The 18,209-nt window shown below is 46.3% G+C and overlaps 1 protein-coding gene across 2 annotated transcripts; it reads left to right on the top strand.

The window, feature by feature from the left end:
• The first annotated feature begins 903 nt into the window (after positions 1–903).
• Positions 904–16,876, top strand: PARK7 (Parkinsonism associated deglycase). 2 transcript variants are annotated; one of them, XM_077891356.1, is made up of 7 exons: positions 904–1,053; positions 2,018–2,130; positions 3,503–3,604; positions 5,517–5,576; positions 6,388–6,457; positions 9,853–9,939; positions 16,282–16,876. In XM_077891356.1, the coding sequence occupies exons 2-7, from the start codon at positions 2,041–2,043 to the stop codon at positions 16,440–16,442; spliced, it is 570 nt and encodes a 189-aa protein (XP_077747482.1). In that variant the 5' UTR covers positions 904–1,053; positions 2,018–2,040; the 3' UTR covers positions 16,443–16,876. The 2 variants fall into 2 exon arrangements, with proteins under 2 accessions (XP_077747482.1, XP_077747481.1); XM_077891355.1 differs by having other exon boundaries at positions 939–1,079.
• Positions 16,877–18,209: the final 1,333 nt, after the last annotated feature.

Below are 18,209 nucleotides of genomic sequence, written 5' to 3'. Positions count from 1 at the left end.
GGCGGCGCTGAACCGCTGAGCCGCCCGGGATGCCCGACTTTGGTTTTTGAAATGGGTAAAAGTATCAATATTCAATGCAAACTTTTAAGAACAAAGTGTGGGATTCTGACTTAAATGTCACCAAGTACTTATCAGGTCCGGGTGCTCAGCAGTGCTCTAAGCCTGTGGGTGCAGCAGCAGCAGCAGCGCTGGGATGTTAGGGAAAAAAACAACTTTGAGAAACCATCACACGGGCAATCACCGCACGCAAACCCGTGCTGGGAGCCGCGCAGGATCCCGAGGCCCGGGCGCCCACCGTGGGGACCCAGGATGGGGAAAACCTTGAAGTCCTAACAGGTCGGGGGGAAACGAGAAGGCGCTCCCGGATAGGGACGCCGGGAGTGCGGGAGAAGCGTGAAGGTGCAACTCCACGGAAACGTCTGTTGGCAGCAAAGCGCCGCAGCTCCCGAGGGGACCGCGCGCGGGCAGGCTGCGGTCACAGGCGGGTTAACGCCCGTGGGCGCCAGCGGCGGGCCGGACCGCGCCGACGGGGGACGGGAGCGTTCGTGAGGCTGCGCGAACACGCGGGATTCTCGTGGTGCCGGGTGCACCAAATGGAAACATCCCCAGCTGACCAGGGAGGATGCTAACCCACGAGGGTCCGGGAGGACGTGACGCACGTGAGCGAGCGCCACCAGCCTCCGCCGTGCGCAGCTGGGGAGGAGGCGGGGCCTGGGCGGCGTGCGTCTGCGCAGTACCGAGGGGGGCGTGGTTAGGGGAACGAAGGAGCAGAAAGAGAAGCCGGGCGATGTGCGTCTGCGCAGTGCAGGGCCTGGGGACGAAGGGAGAACGAGGAGGGGTCTGCGCGACGGGCGTCTGCGCAGTACCGGGGGAGGGGAGGGGCGGGGCCGAACCAGAAGCCGGGCGGCGTGCGTCTGCGCAGTGCGGCGCCGAGGGCTCGCGCTCGGGGGGCGTGCGTGCGTGCGTGCGTGCGTGCGTACACACGTACGTCCCCGTTTAGGCCGGTTTGGGTTCGGTAGTCTCCGGCGCGGAGTTGCTGCCGACGGGGCCGAGGTGCCGGGGCTGTGGGCAGAGGCGAGGTTCGGGTCGCTGCGGGCGGCGCTGCGGGGGGAGCTGCGGGCGGCGAGGGGGCCACGAGCAGCCCGGAGCGGGCTTCGGAAGGGGGCGCCGCAGGTCGCAGTCACGCCGCGCCTGCGGGCGGGCGGCCTCGGGCCCTCCGGGGTTGTGTGCATGGCGTCCCCCCAGTTTGTAACTCGTCAGGGCTCTGTTTGCTGACGGGGTTTCCTTAGCGTCTGTGTTGCGCGCACAGCGGACTCCCCAGAAAGAACAGGCTGCAAACTATTGGAGCCCCGCTTGGCAGCTGGCGTTTACCGAAGAGCCAAGAGCAATGAGAGGGTCCCGTTGCGTTGAGTTTACTGGGGGAATTCCCACCTTTCGACATCATTTAAAAAAATATATATGGTGAAATATTTAACACTGTTAACTTTCCAGAGGGTTTTGTGCAGTTATTGGAACTTCAAAGAAAATCCCCTCCAAAAATCGCAGACTGTGTGTAGCTTTTTGCCCATGAAATTTAAGTTTGGACGTTTCTTTGAAAATAGTGCTTCCGAGAATAAGGCTTATCTCCCCGCATCGTGTGAAATGCAAGACCCACGTGTGTGTGTTTTAGAAAGTACTGGTTGCAGTAAGTTTTGTATATTGAGTTAAAACAAAGCAAAATAAAAAACATGGTCAGAGAAAATCCAAACGGTACTGACACGTGTTAGCAACCCTGCTGTGTTTTCATCTCAAAAATAACAGCAGTTGAAATTCTGTGTAAACCACTGTTAACCTTAAAATGCTTTTTTTCACGTACTGTTTTGTCTCTCAGGATCTTTTCCTTAGGAGGCACTTGGTTACTTTGCTTAAAAATGTTCCTGAACTTGAGATTTTTTTTAAACTTGAGGTTTTTGACTATCTTAGGGTTGCCATGCAAGTGTTTTGAAAATCTTTTTTTTTTTTTCTTCTCCCAATTAAGTCTTTTAAAAATACAACTTAAAAATGGCTTCGAAAAGAGCTCTGGTCATCCTGGCCAAAGGAGCAGAGGAGATGGAGACAGTCATTCCTGTAGATGTCATGAGACGAGCTGGAGTAAGTCCTCCCAACATTTTCCAGCCCTCCCCCTTCTCAAACATTTTTGGGTTTTGAAGGCATTTTTAATAATATTCAGTGTACTTTATAAAATATTTCAAACACAAAAATGCAGAGACTATATAACAATAAATGCCTGTCTATTGTCCGCATTTAATACTTGTTAACATTTTGCCAAATTTCTTGTAAATATTCCTCTTCTTGAGGAACAGATGCTTTAAAAAGAAATAAAGCATTGCACAGCCCTCTGTAAATTTCCTGGATACTATTCCCCTTCAACGGCAGGGATAACTCTGTTCTCTCATTAATGTGTATCCATCCCATGGATGTCTTCAGAGTAGTGTTACACTACAATTACATTTTACAGTTACAGTTACATCTATTTCTCTATATATATATAATATATATATTTAATATGTACATATATATCCCTAGTGAACACGAGTAGTATTGACTGATGCTAGATGATGCTCATCTAAGCATCTGAACTTGCTTAAGTCCTATAACAACCTTATGAGTTATTGACCGTCCTCGTTGTACAGTTGAAGAAACTAAGGCACAGGGACACTACATGAAGTGTCCATGTTGTTGTCTTAGTGAGGAGAAGAGCCAGTACTTAGACCCCAGCAGTCTGGCCCCAGAGTCTGTTAGCCCTTCATCTCTCTGGTTCTCATAAATGAAGACACCTCTAGATCTGGTTTTTTAATTTAAAATTGCTGCTTATTGTTACGTTGCATGAATATGCTGCTGTCTCTCCATTCTTTTGTTAGGGTGTTTCAGGACATTGCAATACTCTAATATTCTTGTACAGGTTTCCTTATGCAAATGTGTGGGAGGTTTTCCTGGTTTTTATGCCCAAAAATGGAATTGCTTGGCCAAAGGACAGCCCATAGTTAGCATTACCAGATTTTGTCCAGTGACTCCCCAGAGTACCAGCGTGTGGGCCCACCAGCAGTGTAGGACAATCCCCATTTTTCCAGGACTAGCTCTTGGTTTTATTAACTTTTTGCAAGCTAAAGTAGTATTTCATTGTTCTAACTTGTCTTTCTATTTTAAGGAAATACCATGAGATTTAAATAGCAACAGTAACTTTGCAAGATGGATTATTAGCAGGATGTTGGCCCAAACCAGAAAGCTTGTGGGAGAAAGGACACTAACCAGGCAGGGGACCAGGATAGTATCTGTAAATCAGGACTGTCCCAGACAAACTGGGACAGACCTAGTTATTAAATATATTTAGCTAACTTAGTAGCATAAAGTCAGCATGGTTTCATTGCAGTATTTCCTGCCAAGTTATTTTAAAACAGCAGTTGTGAAAATGTTACTCTAAATTTATGTTTCAATGTTAAATGTGATGACGTCTTTCTCTTAGATTAAAGTCACCGTTGCGGGTCTGGCTGGGAAAGACCCAGTACAGTGTAGCCGAGACGTCATCATTTGTCCTGATGCCAGTCTGGAAGATGCAAAAAAAGAGGTTTGTTCTCCATACATGGAATTATTCCTTCCTATGGCTTCTCTATCAGGTTCTTGAAATGTCTTTTGATTATATTTCAGGCTATTAGCACAGACTTATTTTAAGGAAGTTACTTTCCTTGGATGTCTTCCCCACTATAATAAGCCCAGGGAAGTCAAGGACTCTGTATTCAAGGAAGCTGGCAGTTCCTGCTGCCTGTGCTTGGTGGTGGGACACTTTCATCAGTGTTCATCTGGCCTCAAAGGCCCCTTTGCCTCCTGTTATAACTTCATTACCTGATACAAGGAACCAACTGCCACATTTCCTGTTTCTTTATTTGAAAGCTGCTTTTTACCTTTCCATTTTCAGTGATATAGACATAGCTGTGTGATTTATTTTACATGGAACAGCTTGTAGTTGATTAGTGGTGGGATGAAAGGAGGAGTAAGAATTCTAGTTAAATTATGCTACTTTTTCTTTATCTTGACCATTACCTTTGATGGCAACTAACACTTGGGACACCATCAAGAGCTGAGGTCCCTTCTTCAGGAGCGAGCCCACCCAAACGTGCGTAGGCACTTTTGCACACCCTTTCATGTAGTTCACTGCTTAATGGCCATTGTGATAGTGGGTGTGACTTGTATGCTCTGGGAGTGTCAACATGACAGGAAAACAGGCAGAGCCAGCTCATGGATGCAGATCCATTTGTGCCATGTGAAGGAGCCCAGAGCATGATTCCTATGCTCGCTGTCCTCAAATGCACAGAGAAAAGTTTATTCCTATCTAATAAATTCATGTTATTTCAGTGCCAGATTGTGGAGTATAGGAGTATTGGTATTTACATACAAATTATTGAAACATTCTAAATAGCATGTTAAAAGTGGCTGAGTAGAAGAAAATATTCCCTCTTTGTTCTTTTTCATCTTGTGGTGTCTGGGTATTTTAGAACAGTGGTTACGTTTTGTGTCTGTTTATTCAGATTCTAAAAGGAGTGAAAGAATTCTGCACTTCACACTTTCTGTGTAGTTTGTAGTTTTGCTTGGTTTTAAAACGACAGGAGGATGTTCATTGTCTTTAAGAGTAATTCTAAGCAGTATGTGTTGCCCTAAGTGTGTACTAAATTTTCACTTTGTGATCTGCTAAATAACTAAATTTTAAAAAATCTTTTTTCACATCTTAAAATATTGTTAAACCAATTTCTATTTCATAATTTCAGCAAGTTTGGCCTCAGTAGGTTTCTGGGGGTGTTGGGTGTTTAGGACAATAAAATACTGCCATCATCTTCTCCCCTAAGTCCTACTTCTCAGAGGTAAAAACTTGTCTGTGCCTTTCACTTAAAATTTGTTTTTCTTTTAATTCTTTCTAAGATTGTGTGCATTCTTGTTGAAAAAATAACTCCTATACACTGTAGACCTACAGAAAGTCCAAATGTTAAATGTTCCTTATGTCCCCTCGCCACCATCCTGTCCTGTACCATACCCTATTAGAACCTGGCTGCCTTTTGTCTGTGAGTATCTATAGACTGTACACATGTATGTCAGGGACATATACACACAACTGCCAACTGCATACTTTTTTTTTTTTTTTAAGTAAGCTCTAGACTCAACATGGGGCCTGAACTCACAGCCCCTGACATTGAGTCACATGCTCCCCCGACTGAGCCAGCCACATGCCCCTTTTTTTCTTTTTAGAAGAGTGAGATCATGCTACACCTGTAATTCTGCAACATGGACATCCTTTCACATTACCATATTCTGATTTTTTTGCTAGTTACAACATTGTGTTGTAGGGATATACTTTGATTTATTTAACTGCTCTTCTGTTAACAGTTCTTTGCTCTGACCCACATTTAGGACTGTCTCTATAGTGCACCTTTCAAATGAAATGTTTTCACTCTTTTTTTTTTTTTTTTTTTTTGTGGTCTTAACTACAGGGACCTTATGACGTAGTGATTCTGCCGGGAGGTAATCTGGGTGCACAGAATTTATGTGAGGTAAAGACCATATAAAGGAAGTATTTCAGTATCTGCCTGTGTTATGTTGGTTTTGTTACTAAAATATTTCGGGAAGGAGGCTGGGAATAAACTAAGAGCAGGTGAAACAAAATGGTGTTCTAGCTTAAAAACATCTCTAGTGATATTTACTACACAAGTAAGTGGAATTGGTGGAACTATTATTTATGAATATATTCTGTGAATCTAATTTTGTGTTTCATGAAGGTTTAAGAGTAGAAAGCTAAAAGACCCTGGGGCTGGGGGCAGGGAGCTGCAGGGGACTGAAACTGCCAGCAGAGGTGAAAAATGGCATCAGAAGAGGCCACTGCTTCTTCATTGAAGTCTTCTGTGAGGGGTCTGCCTGCAGGAATAGCGGGAAAGGAAGAAGGGGCACGGCCAATAGATGTTTACAAAGCAGGTTTAGTCAGATACCTGGCACTCTGCCGGACCTTGTTCCTTGCTCTGCCATCTGAAAACACCACGCACCCTTCTCCTCCTTTCTCCCAGGATCATAAGATGGCAAGGGTCAGTTTGCCCCAGGGAAGTTGCTTTTCTCATCTCGTCTTTAAAAATATTAAAAAAAAAAAAAAATTTAAAAAAACTATGCCTTTCTCTTGCAATAAATGCCTTGATCAGGTTTAATGATGTAGAAAGAGTATGAATTTGCTAATTTTTCTATTAATGAATTAGAAATATTGTCAGAAAACAGACTGAAGGTCTTGCAGTTTAAATTAAAAGCAGATCCTCCTAAGCTTTCCAGCTGGAGATTGGCTTCATGATAACTTGATGTGTTTGGGGTTTCTTTGAATAGTCTGCTGCCGTGAAGGAGATACTGAAGGAACAAGAAAACAGAAAGGGCCTCATAGCCGCCATCTGTGCAGGTAATGGGCAGAACTGTCCTGGATAAAATGTGCTGTTGGTTTTCTTCAAAAAAAAAAAAAAAAATGTGATGGGGTAGTCTCGAATTAGAAGGTTTTGTTCCAAATACCTCTTTCCCTTCAAAGCATGAAGGGTATCCGTCTTGGCATGTTTCATTTGGGTAGCATGAAGTTGGTGTCATTTCAGAAACGAGTACAGTTCTGTTTTCTGCCTCTGTGTGCTTTTGGTCTATGTTCCGTGAAACTTAATGTTTTCCATGTTTGGTTGACCTCTGAGGAAAATAATGCCCTCTGGAATTCAGTAAACAGCTTGTTCCAGCAAATCTCTGTGCCAGAAAGTGTATCTGCCAGCAGCCAGTCAGCAAGAATCGGTCAGACATAAACATAACAGCTCTGTCCTGTTCTTGCCCTACAGATTCAGAGGCCTCGGGTGCTTTCCATCTGATCCTTAGTGTTAAGTGTTAGATTTTAGGCACCGTGATATCTGTCACGTAATTTAGAAGAAGGTTGTTGGTGCTTCAGAGATGTCCCCACATCTTTTAAACTTAGTAATGATTTGATTTCTGATACTGTTGTAAAATTAAGTCTTAATGCTCCAGCATTGTGATATTCTGCAATCTTGCATTTTTTCCAGAGTGTAATTTTAGCCAGTGCCTAGGTCTTTATGAAATGTTTGTCAAAACAACAAATAAAATGAATAAATGGATGGTTCGATCAAATGACATGATGTTTTGTTCAGTACAGTGGACTTGTTAAAGAAGTATAAGCCGGGGATCCTGGGGACTTTGCATTAATTACAGCAGAGATTCTCAGAGTTCTTTCAAAGGTATCATAAGGTGAAAGCAGGTACTAAGACAAGACATTCTTTGCCCTCTCATTCTCACAGGAGTGACCTGGCAGTGGGATGCTGCCATCATTTGGGTGTGGCATGTATGCTCAAGTATTGTTGTAAAAATCTCCGTTTTGATTTCTAACACGGCAGTTGCTGATAGCTGTAACCCACATAAGAGCTCAAGGGTCCTAAGACCTGGATGTTTGAGGACCTTAGAGTGACTGTACTGGCAGGCCCGGTCCTTGGGTTCCAGCCAGCACTGGCCTCTTGACCTACCCTCAGGGCACAGGGCTTTCTGGCTGAAGGACACTGCAGTCACTGCAGCCCATGCAGCTCCATCCCTCTGGGTAGGAAGTTTTAGGTCCTGTTAGGTGTGTGAGGACTTAGTTTCATTGCCCCCAGCACCTGGCCACAGCCTCATCCTTAGTTTCCCTAGTGGAAGGAAGAAAGGAAGGGTTTGTGCTGGATTTGTTCCCTCATGCTCTGCTGAAAGTGAAAACCACATGTCAGTTGGTCCTTCTATGTCGCTAAGGGGGCAGAATTATTAGCTACATCTGGCTCACTGTTTTCATGCTCAAGCAGCTGGAAGGCCATGCTAAGGAGCTTAGACCTTATAATCGTTTAAATCGATGTTAGCCATAAACAGCACGCTAGCCTTCTGTTTGTGTTGCATATCCTGTACTGTCCTCTGGGTACAGCAAAAATAGGAGATGTGATGAAAAACGAGGCGATTCATAAGTGTTGCAGTTAGGGGCTGGGAGCTGCGTACTGAGCTGAAAAAGTGTTTGCTTAGCCCCTGATGTGGAGGGACTGAAACAGAGACTGGAAGGGAGACTGTCTTGATCAGAAAATAAAATGATACTCACTCTGGGTCAGGGAGGGAAAGGAGCCTGGAGGTGAGGGGCCCAGGAGTTGTCAGGTGCCTGGCTGGCTGAGCCCTGGGACCTGGAGGGCCTGGGCTGACTGCGTTGTGTTCTCTCCATAAATCACCGCGTGGTGGCGCTGTTGGCTTCAGTGTAGTGGCGGCCGAGAGGCTCCTGTCTGTGGTGCCCTCTGCTCTCACTCAGCTGGGTCCCTGCTGCAGACTCAGCAACATTTTCATCCGCCAGGGTCTCAAGTAATGGCAGGTAGATATCTCTTCTCGAATTCTCCAAATAGGATTTTTAAGCCCCAGAAGGAGTAATTATGGGCTTACCATGATGAGTAAGGCGTCACTAAAGTCCTACATTCAACCGAAACAGAAATTTATTAACGTTACTGTAGGCAGCAGTTTTATTTGCTGAAGGCAACGGCCTAAAAATTCCTAACTCACTACGATTGCTCTCTCTTCACTGAATGGTTGCTTCTCAAGATTCACTTTTAAATCCAAAATCATGTAGAGAATTATTTCTTATATTTTAAAATCTTACAAAGGAAGAATGAAGGGTAATTGATGAGTCCATTCAAATAAAAATTGAGTGATAATTATTCAGTTTTTACAGACTTAAAATTTGCTACCATGGCTGTCTGGTATGTGGGATAAAATTAAGATGGAGAGAGAGACATCAAATCTATTTGAGGCTTTTGATTTAGGAGATATAAATCGGGACTTGGCCTGATGTCAGGCGGAAGGCTCATGTAATTAAGTATTATTTGTTGATCTTCCTGTGAACAGCAGCTGTGATCTAGCCGGTAGGTATAGTCTACAACTCCTTTTTCCTTGGAACTGTGTTGATAAATGAAAGGTCAGTGAGAGCAGGTGTGTGCGTTGGCTGAAGCTAAAGCATACAGGCTTTGTCCTCGGGTCTTAGCCATGGCACCCTAACCCATTTTTCAAGGTCACATTGCTGTTCTGAAGCATATTTTTCTAGGTGTGACATGAGGCTTAGAGAAAAAAGTTAGAATAGTTACTTTTTTTAAGTTTTAAGGCATCATAACAATGTTATAAAATATTTTTGGTTCTAGTCCTTATTTGTGGACCATTACTGATATTTGTGCATGGTCTTAAGTGGTTTTTAATAAAGAAATGCTAGTACCCTTACATCTCAGACTTCTAGACAGTTCACAGAGCTGGACAATGTCCTGTTCGTTGTGATAATCCTACCGCCTGGGATGTTTGGGTAGGTAAGTGGAGGGATGACTGCTAATCTTTCATTTTCAAGTAGAAAGCCGTAGTCTGAGATAGCAATCAAATCCAGAAGTTCGGAGAGCACTGGCTGCCTTTCATGTGCGACTAGATCATTTGCTAAGAGGAAGGCCTTGGTGGCCTCCCCTCTGACCCCTGGGACCCTTGCCTGCAGTTCCTTGAGGGGGGCCACACTCTTGTTTATCTGGATGCTGCTTGGTAGGATTTATATTTAAATAGGTATTGTTGTGTTTTGAGTTTGTACGCTTTTGCCAGATGTGCCGAGCAGATGGTTTATTATAAACATATTTTACCTCATATGAAAAAGTGTTTAATTTCAAAATCATAAGTATATTTTAGGTAAAAAGCCTCCTGGTTTTGAGGAATACTTCTGCTGCTGCAATTTTTAAACCATTGGTTTTTTTGTATCCACACTGAAGTCTTTTTTATTAATCTTTTTAGGTCCTACAGCTCTTTTGGCTCATGAAATAGGTTTTGGAAGCAAAGTTACAACACACCCACTTGCTAAAGACAAAATGATGAATGGAAGTAAGTATATGCTTCTATTTTCAATATACAGAAAGACCTTCTCAGCTGCTATTTAGTATTGTTTCCCACCCAGGATAACCTTGTGTAGGGGGACTCTAGGAGTTCAGGTGTGGGGTGTTCCTTGCTTTCTTCTCAAGTGTTCCACCTAGAGAGGGAACAGGCAGTGGGACAGAGGTGGTGCGTGCCTGTCTCTGTTTGTGCCCTGATGGGGGTTCAGGGACTAAGTAAAGGCCAGCCAGAGACTCTATTGTCCTCAATGGGAATGATTATGAAATGCCAGGTTAACTAGGATTTTTTTTACTAAACACTGCCAGCAGCCTGAGGGTAAACTTTAAACCTCGACAGCAATTTCAGAAAATGCCCTTTTGCCCACAGTCCAAAGTAAAGTGAATATTACTCTCTTCATGGGTGGCAGGTCTGTTTCCTTGGGTGACAGGGTTTTGTTTTTATTGTTTTTTTTTTTTTTCCTTAGATTTATTTACTTTTAGAGAGTGTGAGTGGTGGGGAGGGGCAAAAGGAGGGGAACAAGCAGACTTCCCCGCTGAGCATGGAGCCCAATGGGGGGCTAGATCCCAGGACCCTGAGATTGTGACCTGAGCTGAAGCCAAGAGTCAGTTGCTCAACTGACTGAACCAGCCAGGCACCCTCTTGGATAACTTGTTTCTTTCATAAATACCAGCTAGACAGCTAATTTTTATTAATTTATCTTTATAAGTATAATTTTTATTCCAGGTAGAGTGCAGATGGTATGGGTAGGGGGTGAAGTAAAAACATACATATGCCTTTTCTTACTTCCTCACCCCTTTTTTGCTTTTCAGAGGTAACTTTTGTTAGAAAGTTCTCTGTGTAACCCCAGGATTTTCTGTGCACATACTCTTTATCCTCTGCAGTTTAATATTTTTACTCAAATGAGATCTGCTAAATGTATTGTTCTGCAGCTTGCTTTTTAAACTTAAGATTGTATCTTTTTGGCAGTGGGGGGGGTCATCTATTGAATATTTCTTTAAGTAGAGAGCAATGTATAATTCACAGCAAAGCAGTATAACTATCTGAATGTACAACTATGTACTGACTGATCCTCCCTCATAACAGCCAACGCTTCTCAGTGTGACATTCCGAACACCAACCAAATAGTGTCTTTTGTCAGACAGGTGGTGTTTTCCTCTGCCGTCTGTCCGTTGAGTGTCTGTAACAGAGGCAGAGGCCCAGGAACTTGCACAGAGAAAGAAAACTAACACTAGTGTGGGTCATTGCAAGAACATCTAAAATTTCCAGTTAGAAGCCAAAAGTGGTTCAGTTGGCATTTGGCCAGCAAGGAGACTGTGACTGGCTCCAGGTAAAACATCAGCCAGCCTTATTTCAGTGAATAAACAAAAAGACAAAACAGTAACATCAGCACTGCTTTGGAACATCGGTGCCAGAAATATATTTTCTCCCCTCTTTCAGTCCTGCTGGAGGCTGGTTCTGAACTAAAACAACAAAGAGGGCCGTAGCATCTCTTACACTCTCTCTACAGCCACGTGAAGTTGTACGTTTTCACTGTAGTGCTTTTTCCTTCTAAGTAACAGACCTTGCTTTTTAGAGCAGTGTTAGGTTCACAGCAGAATTAAGCAGAAAATGCTGAGTTCCCACACATGCCCTGCCCACCCCCCCACAGTCTCCCTGCCTTCCTCTCCCATACCAGAGCAGTACCTGTGTTACAGTACATGAACCTATCCTTACGCGTTGTCAGCTCCCCGAGTCCATCATTTACCTAAGTGTTCGTGCTAACTGTTGCACGTTCTGAATATTTTTTTTCCCAAGGATTTTATTTATTCATGAGAGACATAGACACAGAGTCATAGGCAGAGGGAGAAGCAGGCTCCATGCAGGAAGCCTGATGTGGGACTCAATCCCAGGTCTCCAGGAGCACACCCTGAGCCAAAGGCAGACACAACCACTGAACCACCTAGGTGCCCCAGATTGTGAATATTCTTAAATTTGATCCAAAGTAGTATTTTCTTAAAAGTCTCTAACTTTATTTTAGTTGTTAGAGAGATACTAAGTTGTCAATAAAACCATCTGTGTGAAAAGTTATTTTTTTAATTAAAAGGCCCTGGCTGCTGGGCATTTTTTAATGTAGAAATAGAATTTACTTGGAGCTAATAGGTTCTGGAGAGTCAGATTGGAATCAGGCTTCCTTTTTAGTAGTTACAACATTTGGGGGGAAGGGTCGAATAGTAGGCCACGTTCCTCCTTTATCTGAAGGTGGATCTGTTGTGTCTGTTTCCCTGTAATGCCTCAAGAACACTGAGGTTGATTAGGAATAGAGGAAGATTAGATTGTTAACTCTCAAGGTTTATAAAGTACATTCACAAGCATTATCTCCACTGGTGCCTAGCAAGGCAGGTATTGACTTCACAAATGAGGATACCGGCTCTGAGAGGCCAGGCGACTTGCCCAGAGTCAGGCTGGAACTCTGGCCCCGCCTCTGTCCCAGTGAGGCTCCCACACATGTTTAAGTTACGAGGTATTGAGTTCAGCCAGTAAATCCTACTGTGAGGGGAAAAAAAAATGTTTGAAACATCTGCCCCTTCAGAGCGCTCCGAGAAGTGGAGCTGTCGTCACCTCCTGGGTGTCTCCTCTGGTCCTCCTCCTTGTCCTCATCATGTACTTAGATCAGCGTGACACTTTTGCTCAGATAAGCAATTCAATCTGAAGGACAAGGTCTTCCTGTTTCTCAGTTCTTAAATGAAGAAATAGTGACTTTGATAATCTTTTCATTTCCTACCTGTCCATTGTTCTAGCAAGCATCTGAAGGCCCCATCCTGTAGCTGAGCAGTGAAGAGCTGCGTCCCCTGGGCCAGGCCCTGTGGGTGTGGCTCCTGGCTGTGGGCTGTCTCCTTCCCCCACCCAGCCTCGGTTTCTCACCTGTCCTCTAAGGATCCCAGTGGCCCCCCCCACATGGCACTGTTGACAGGCCCTGTGAGTTACTGTGTGTGTAATGCACACAGAATGTTGCCTGGCACGAGCCTGCACAGGGAAAGGGGGAGCTGGTCCATGCCCAGCTCTGGGCTGAGTACCCTGTTGTAATAACACTACCACTTGGTCCTGGTATCCATGTGACTGGACTCCCATAGCAGTCCTGGAAGGTTGGTATCCTCCTCATTTTACAGAAGAGGAAAGTGAGGCTCAAAGAGATCAGACACCTACTAAACATCAGCCCTCAGAGTTGAACCAAGAGCTGCTGTGCTCAGAGGTCAGTGACTTCCTTAAGGGGCTAGATGGTAAATATTTCAGGCTCTCAGGGACTTCAGGTCTGTATAGCAAGTGCTCTGCTGTTGCAGAGCCACTGACCTGGTAGGTGCCCTGTGTGCCGGTAAAAGCAGCTGTTTGGTGCTGACCCCTCACGTCTAGGGTCCCCGGTTGGGTTTCTTTGAAGAGACTTCCCGGCTTTGGGGTGCTTGCTTAAAGTTAACAAGAAATTAATAACTAATGCTTTATGCCAGTGACTGTGGGGTGTAGGTATGCAGAGTTCCCCAGTCTGAATCAGCTGTGTGTATGCACGGGGCTGGTGGGCCTGGTGTGTGTGCGTTGTCTTTGTCTGTCCTTGCCACTAGGTGGAGGTAGTTGGTAAGTGTAGACCTTTTTGCTCTTCCTGGTTGAAATTTTGAACCGTGGAACCTTGAAATGTCTTTAACTAGTCTAAGCTGTGTTTGTAATATTTTGCCCACGAAGAGATTGTCCGGTGAGCCATTTAAAAATTGCCTCACACCGCGGCAGTCTGGGCAGTCCATCTCATAGCTCTGGGAGACTGGACCCAGCCGGTTTTCTGGTTTAGCATCTAAAATGGTCTTGGCCCGGTTTAACCATCAGTAAATGACATTAGATTTTGCAAGCCTTTTCCCTTCAAACTAGAGGTCCTCTTCTCTACAGTAGTGTAACTAGTGTACATTTGTGAAGTGCTGTATTTGGGTTTTTCAGTGGGTGACTTGATCTCTGGTGAGGTTAGTAAGATAGCAGCTACTCTAGGTGTTTGTGATCACTGGGAAAGGGCGTGAACAGCAGAAGAGTGGTGTCTGTGTGGCGCTGCCACCCCCTCCATCACCTAGGACAGACAGCTAGAGTCATTCTCCCCACCTTCCCACGTTCAGTCCAGCGCTGAGCTGTGGGCATTTTGTCTCAGAGTTTTCGCAAACCTTCATTTCTTCCCTGTCACCACTGTCCATACCCAGGTCACCAGTAGCTCCTACTGTCTTCTTTGGTTCCTTCCAGTCCAGTCTCTGTGCAGGCCAGACCCAGAGGGGGCCTGCCCAGCAGGATGTGGAGTACAGAGTCACCTTTAGGTGCTGGAGAAAGTTGGCAGAGGCTTCTCCTGGGGACAGAACTGGCTATGTTCTGACGTAAACTTTGGAAAGGTGACATTTTTTATGGGCTGAGCAGGGAGTGGAAAGAAGGGCAGCTGGATCAGAGGGCTGGAACACGGAGATCCTGCATGAAGGCAGCAGATGCAGAGAGGAGAAGACAGGAATGTTCATAGGTTCGCCTGATACTTAGGGGCATCTCCGTGGTACTGTTAGTGTTCTAGGCCACAGGAGGCTGATGGAGGCCCAGCTTTTTCTTTTTTTTTTACTTTTATTTTTTTTAAAGATTATTTATTTATTCATTAGAGACACAGAGACAGAGACACAGGCAGAGGGAGAAGCAGGCTCCTCACAAGGAGCTTGATGCAGACTCGATCCCCGGACCCCAGGGTCACACCCTGAGCCAAAGGCAGATGCTCAACAGCTGAGCCACCCAGGTGTCCCAAGGCCCAGACTTTTAAAGAGCAGACAGCAAATGGGGACTATTTTCATATCGTGTCAGTGCTGTGAGGTACCTGAGGGACCCGATTGAGGGAGTGATCACATATGCTTCCTCTGAGGGGTGGTGGGAGGAGGTGAGAGCTTTCCAGGCAGTGGGAGCAGGGGGGCCAGGAAGTGCCAGGTGGGAGCCCAGTGGGAACAGGTTGGGGAAGGAGGGGGGCCAGGTCATGAGTTCAGGCCTAGTCAGTCCATGCACAGGGTGGGTTTGCTGACGACTTCTATAGAGGGTAAGGCATTGGGGAAGCTGATGCTGAGGAAGCCCAGCTTTGTGGCTGTGATTTGTCCAGATGTCACATCATTCACCGAATTCAAATATAGGAGAAGCACATTCTTGTTTTATTATATTTGTCTCCAAAAAGCCAGTTGGGGAACATGGAAGGGGGTGCCCAAGAAATGAATGGTTGCTCCCTCTGTGATCCGCCTCCTCCCCTCCCTGCGTGTCCTATGTAATTTTTAGAACATTGGTTGTTTTTGAGACAGCAGAGTGTGTGTGATACAGGCAGTCTGTACCAGGGATTCTGTGACAGGTAGTATGTATGACAGGCAGTCTGTGTGACAGGGAGTCTCTGTGATGGGTAGTTTGTGACACAGGGTCTGTATGGTAGGAAGTCTGCTTGGCAGGCATTTCTGTGACAGAGTCTGTATGACAGGAGTCTGTAACAGGCGGTCTGTGACAGTCTGCATGACAGAGTATGATAGAGAATCGGTGTGACAGGGAGTCTGTGTAACAGTTTATATGATAGGTAGTGTGTGACACGGAGTCTGTACAATAGGAAGTCTGCTTGGCAGGCATGTCCACTCTCCTACATGGAGTATGTGTGACACGGAGCCTGCTTGACAAGGGGAAAGGAAGGTGGGCCTCTCAGGAGGGAATAAATGGTTTTCAAGAAAGATGAAAGGGCCCTTGGGAGAACAGATGGGAGGTGTGATTGTTGGTGACAAAGCCTGTGTGTGGCGTGGACTTCTGGTCTCCTCTCCCAGGACATGAGTCCCTCCTCCCCAGTTGATGGACTCCTGAGGGGAGACAGCCAAGGAGGACCTGTCTTCAGGCAGTAGAGGGGGCTCCAGAGGAAGCCTCTCCCAACGAGTGCTGTTTTGCAAGGGCCTTCAGCTCAAAACATTTACTGCTTGGTGGCAAGACAGCACGTTCTGAGGTGGCAGGCGCTGCTTACCTGCCGGCATGCCAGTGTTCGGGCGGACCCCTGAGCATCTGTTGATGATAGAAACGTGAATAATCGGCCTTCACTCCTACTCACCCTCGCATGTACAAGGCCTTTCGCAACTGCTTTTAACCTGGGTGTCCTTATCTATTTCATTTCAACAGCTGTTTGTCCTCGCCTCCCTGCGGCAGGCGGCTGCTTCAGTCTCGGCACCTCCTTGCCAGAGCTCCAAGTGCCTCCCGAAGCTTCTCCTGTGGCTGGCGACAGGGTGGCTTTTGGTTTTTTGAAATTTATATGAGCCTGTTAGGATGTAACCCTTTTTTGTTCTTACTTTGAAGGTCATTACAGCTACTCTGAGAACCGTGTGGAGAAGGACGGCCTGATCCTCACGAGCCGTGGGCCTGGAACCAGCTTTGAGTTTGCGCTTGCAATTGTCGAGGCGCTGAGCGGCAAGGATGTGGCTGACCAAGTGAAGGCCCCGCTTGTTCTTAAAGATTAAAGCAGAAATCTTCGATGATGAAGTAGAGAAATGTGCCGTTTGTCATCCTTCTCACTGTGTTCACTTTAAGCAAAATGGGCAGTTCCCGCGCAGTCTGGCTGCGAAGTGGCAGCCTCACCGAGCTTCCCCACCTGCGCCCAGGTCCTCATGGTCCTGAGCCTTGATGGCAGAGTAAATGGCATTTAGCAAACTACTGGTTGTTACTCCATTTATCCCTCAATTCCTCCTTTTTGTGTGTGAAACCAAATTCACTGTCAGCGTCACTTGCAGCTGTTAAGTGTTGATACAGCGACTGAGATAAAAGAGCAGTGAACATGTTTGACATGGCAAGGAGGAAAAGCATAAAAGCAAAGATTTAAGAAGCTTGTGATTTTCCCCCCATTTGTTAATTGTATATTGTTAATGTGCTATTAAAAATACCAGTGAAGTTGTTAGTCGTAGTGGATTTTTGCGACCGCCTCCTTTTCCCGTTGTGGAAAGGGCCCTCGGAAGTGAAAACGTTTCGAGGTCTGTTTTCCCTTTTTCAGGGAACAGACTCCAGGGGCTGACGTGTGTGGCCTGGGCCCACCAGCCAGAGCCCCCTCTGTCCCTGTCCACAGGACCCTGGGGAGACGCGTCAGCTGGTGGGACTCCATCCTGGGCCCACTGGCAGCCATCCTGGGGTCACTGAGGAGAGCCTGCCCAGACACGCTGAGAACAGTACCTGACCTGGGAGCCAGCTGTAAGCCGAGCAAGAACGGCTCTTGGGTTGTTCACAGAAGCCATCAGATTCCCTTGGCTTTTCTGTCTCACGACGAGCTCCAAAGGGCTGGAGGGGGGAGGTTCAGGCTGCGGACCACGGAGCTGGTAAGTACAACTCTTACCTGAACAGCCTCTTCGGGAGATACCTTCTCTTCCTTCCTCTTTCTTCTACCCCTTCCCGCCTCTGGCAAAGAACAAATGACGGCAAGCTTTCTGGAAAGGCCAGCTGGTGACTATTTTAAACCTGTGGGCCATACAGTCTCTCACAACGACTCGATGGGCCTTGTAGCCCCAAAGCAGCAGACAAGACACGTTGGGCAATAATCCTGGTTGTGTTCCAACAAAATTTACAAAAGCAGGCAGCTGTGGGGATTTGGCCCTCAGGCCATGCTTTGCTGACCCCTGGCCTGGGAGGCAAGGCAGATAATTTTTTTTTAATGCAGACCTGTAACTGTTTATCATATGATAAACTATTGAAGCTATGGAGACTGCTAAGGGAGAGAGAACAGGAGAGACCGTTTTGAGAAGAAAGTAGGGTAAAGGAGGCAGTGGTGGGTTACTCTCTGCAGCTGGTTAGAAGAGGCCTCTCTGGAAAGGGACCTCGGAAGCTCTGGAGACTTGGGTGTGAATGAGGCAGGTTTGGTAGCATTCCAGGAAGGAGAAGCCGGAAGTGCAAAGGGCCTGAGGCAGGAGCACAGGAGGTGTGGAGGGACAGCAAGGGGGCTGGTTGAGGGGGGAACTCGAGGAGGTGAAGTTGGGGAGGCAGCCAGAGCCAAGGCTTGGAACTGACTCAGAGCCATCAAGGAGGAACCCAGTCCTACTTGGCTCAAAGGCCCTGCTGAGAAGGGCTGCTGCGGGTCCCTGGGTGGGAGGCTTGAGGCATGGTGCAGAAGGCAGCAGTGGGGCGCCTGTGCACTCGCGGGGGAAGAGGCGTGCACCTGGGGCATGTGGCTGCATCTCCTACTTGAACACGGTCAAGTGGAGCCTCTGTGTCTGGAGCAGGAGGAGGTGGTTTGTGGTGGGCGG

The sequence above is a fragment of the Canis aureus genome, chromosome 3 (genome assembly GCF_053574225.1).
Source record: "Canis aureus isolate CA01 chromosome 3, VMU_Caureus_v.1.0, whole genome shotgun sequence".
In the NCBI taxonomy this organism is placed as follows: Eukaryota; Metazoa; Chordata; class Mammalia; order Carnivora; family Canidae; genus Canis; species Canis aureus.
The sequence above is the reverse complement of the archived record's forward strand: the minus strand, read 5'-3'. Positions and strand labels throughout refer to the sequence as shown.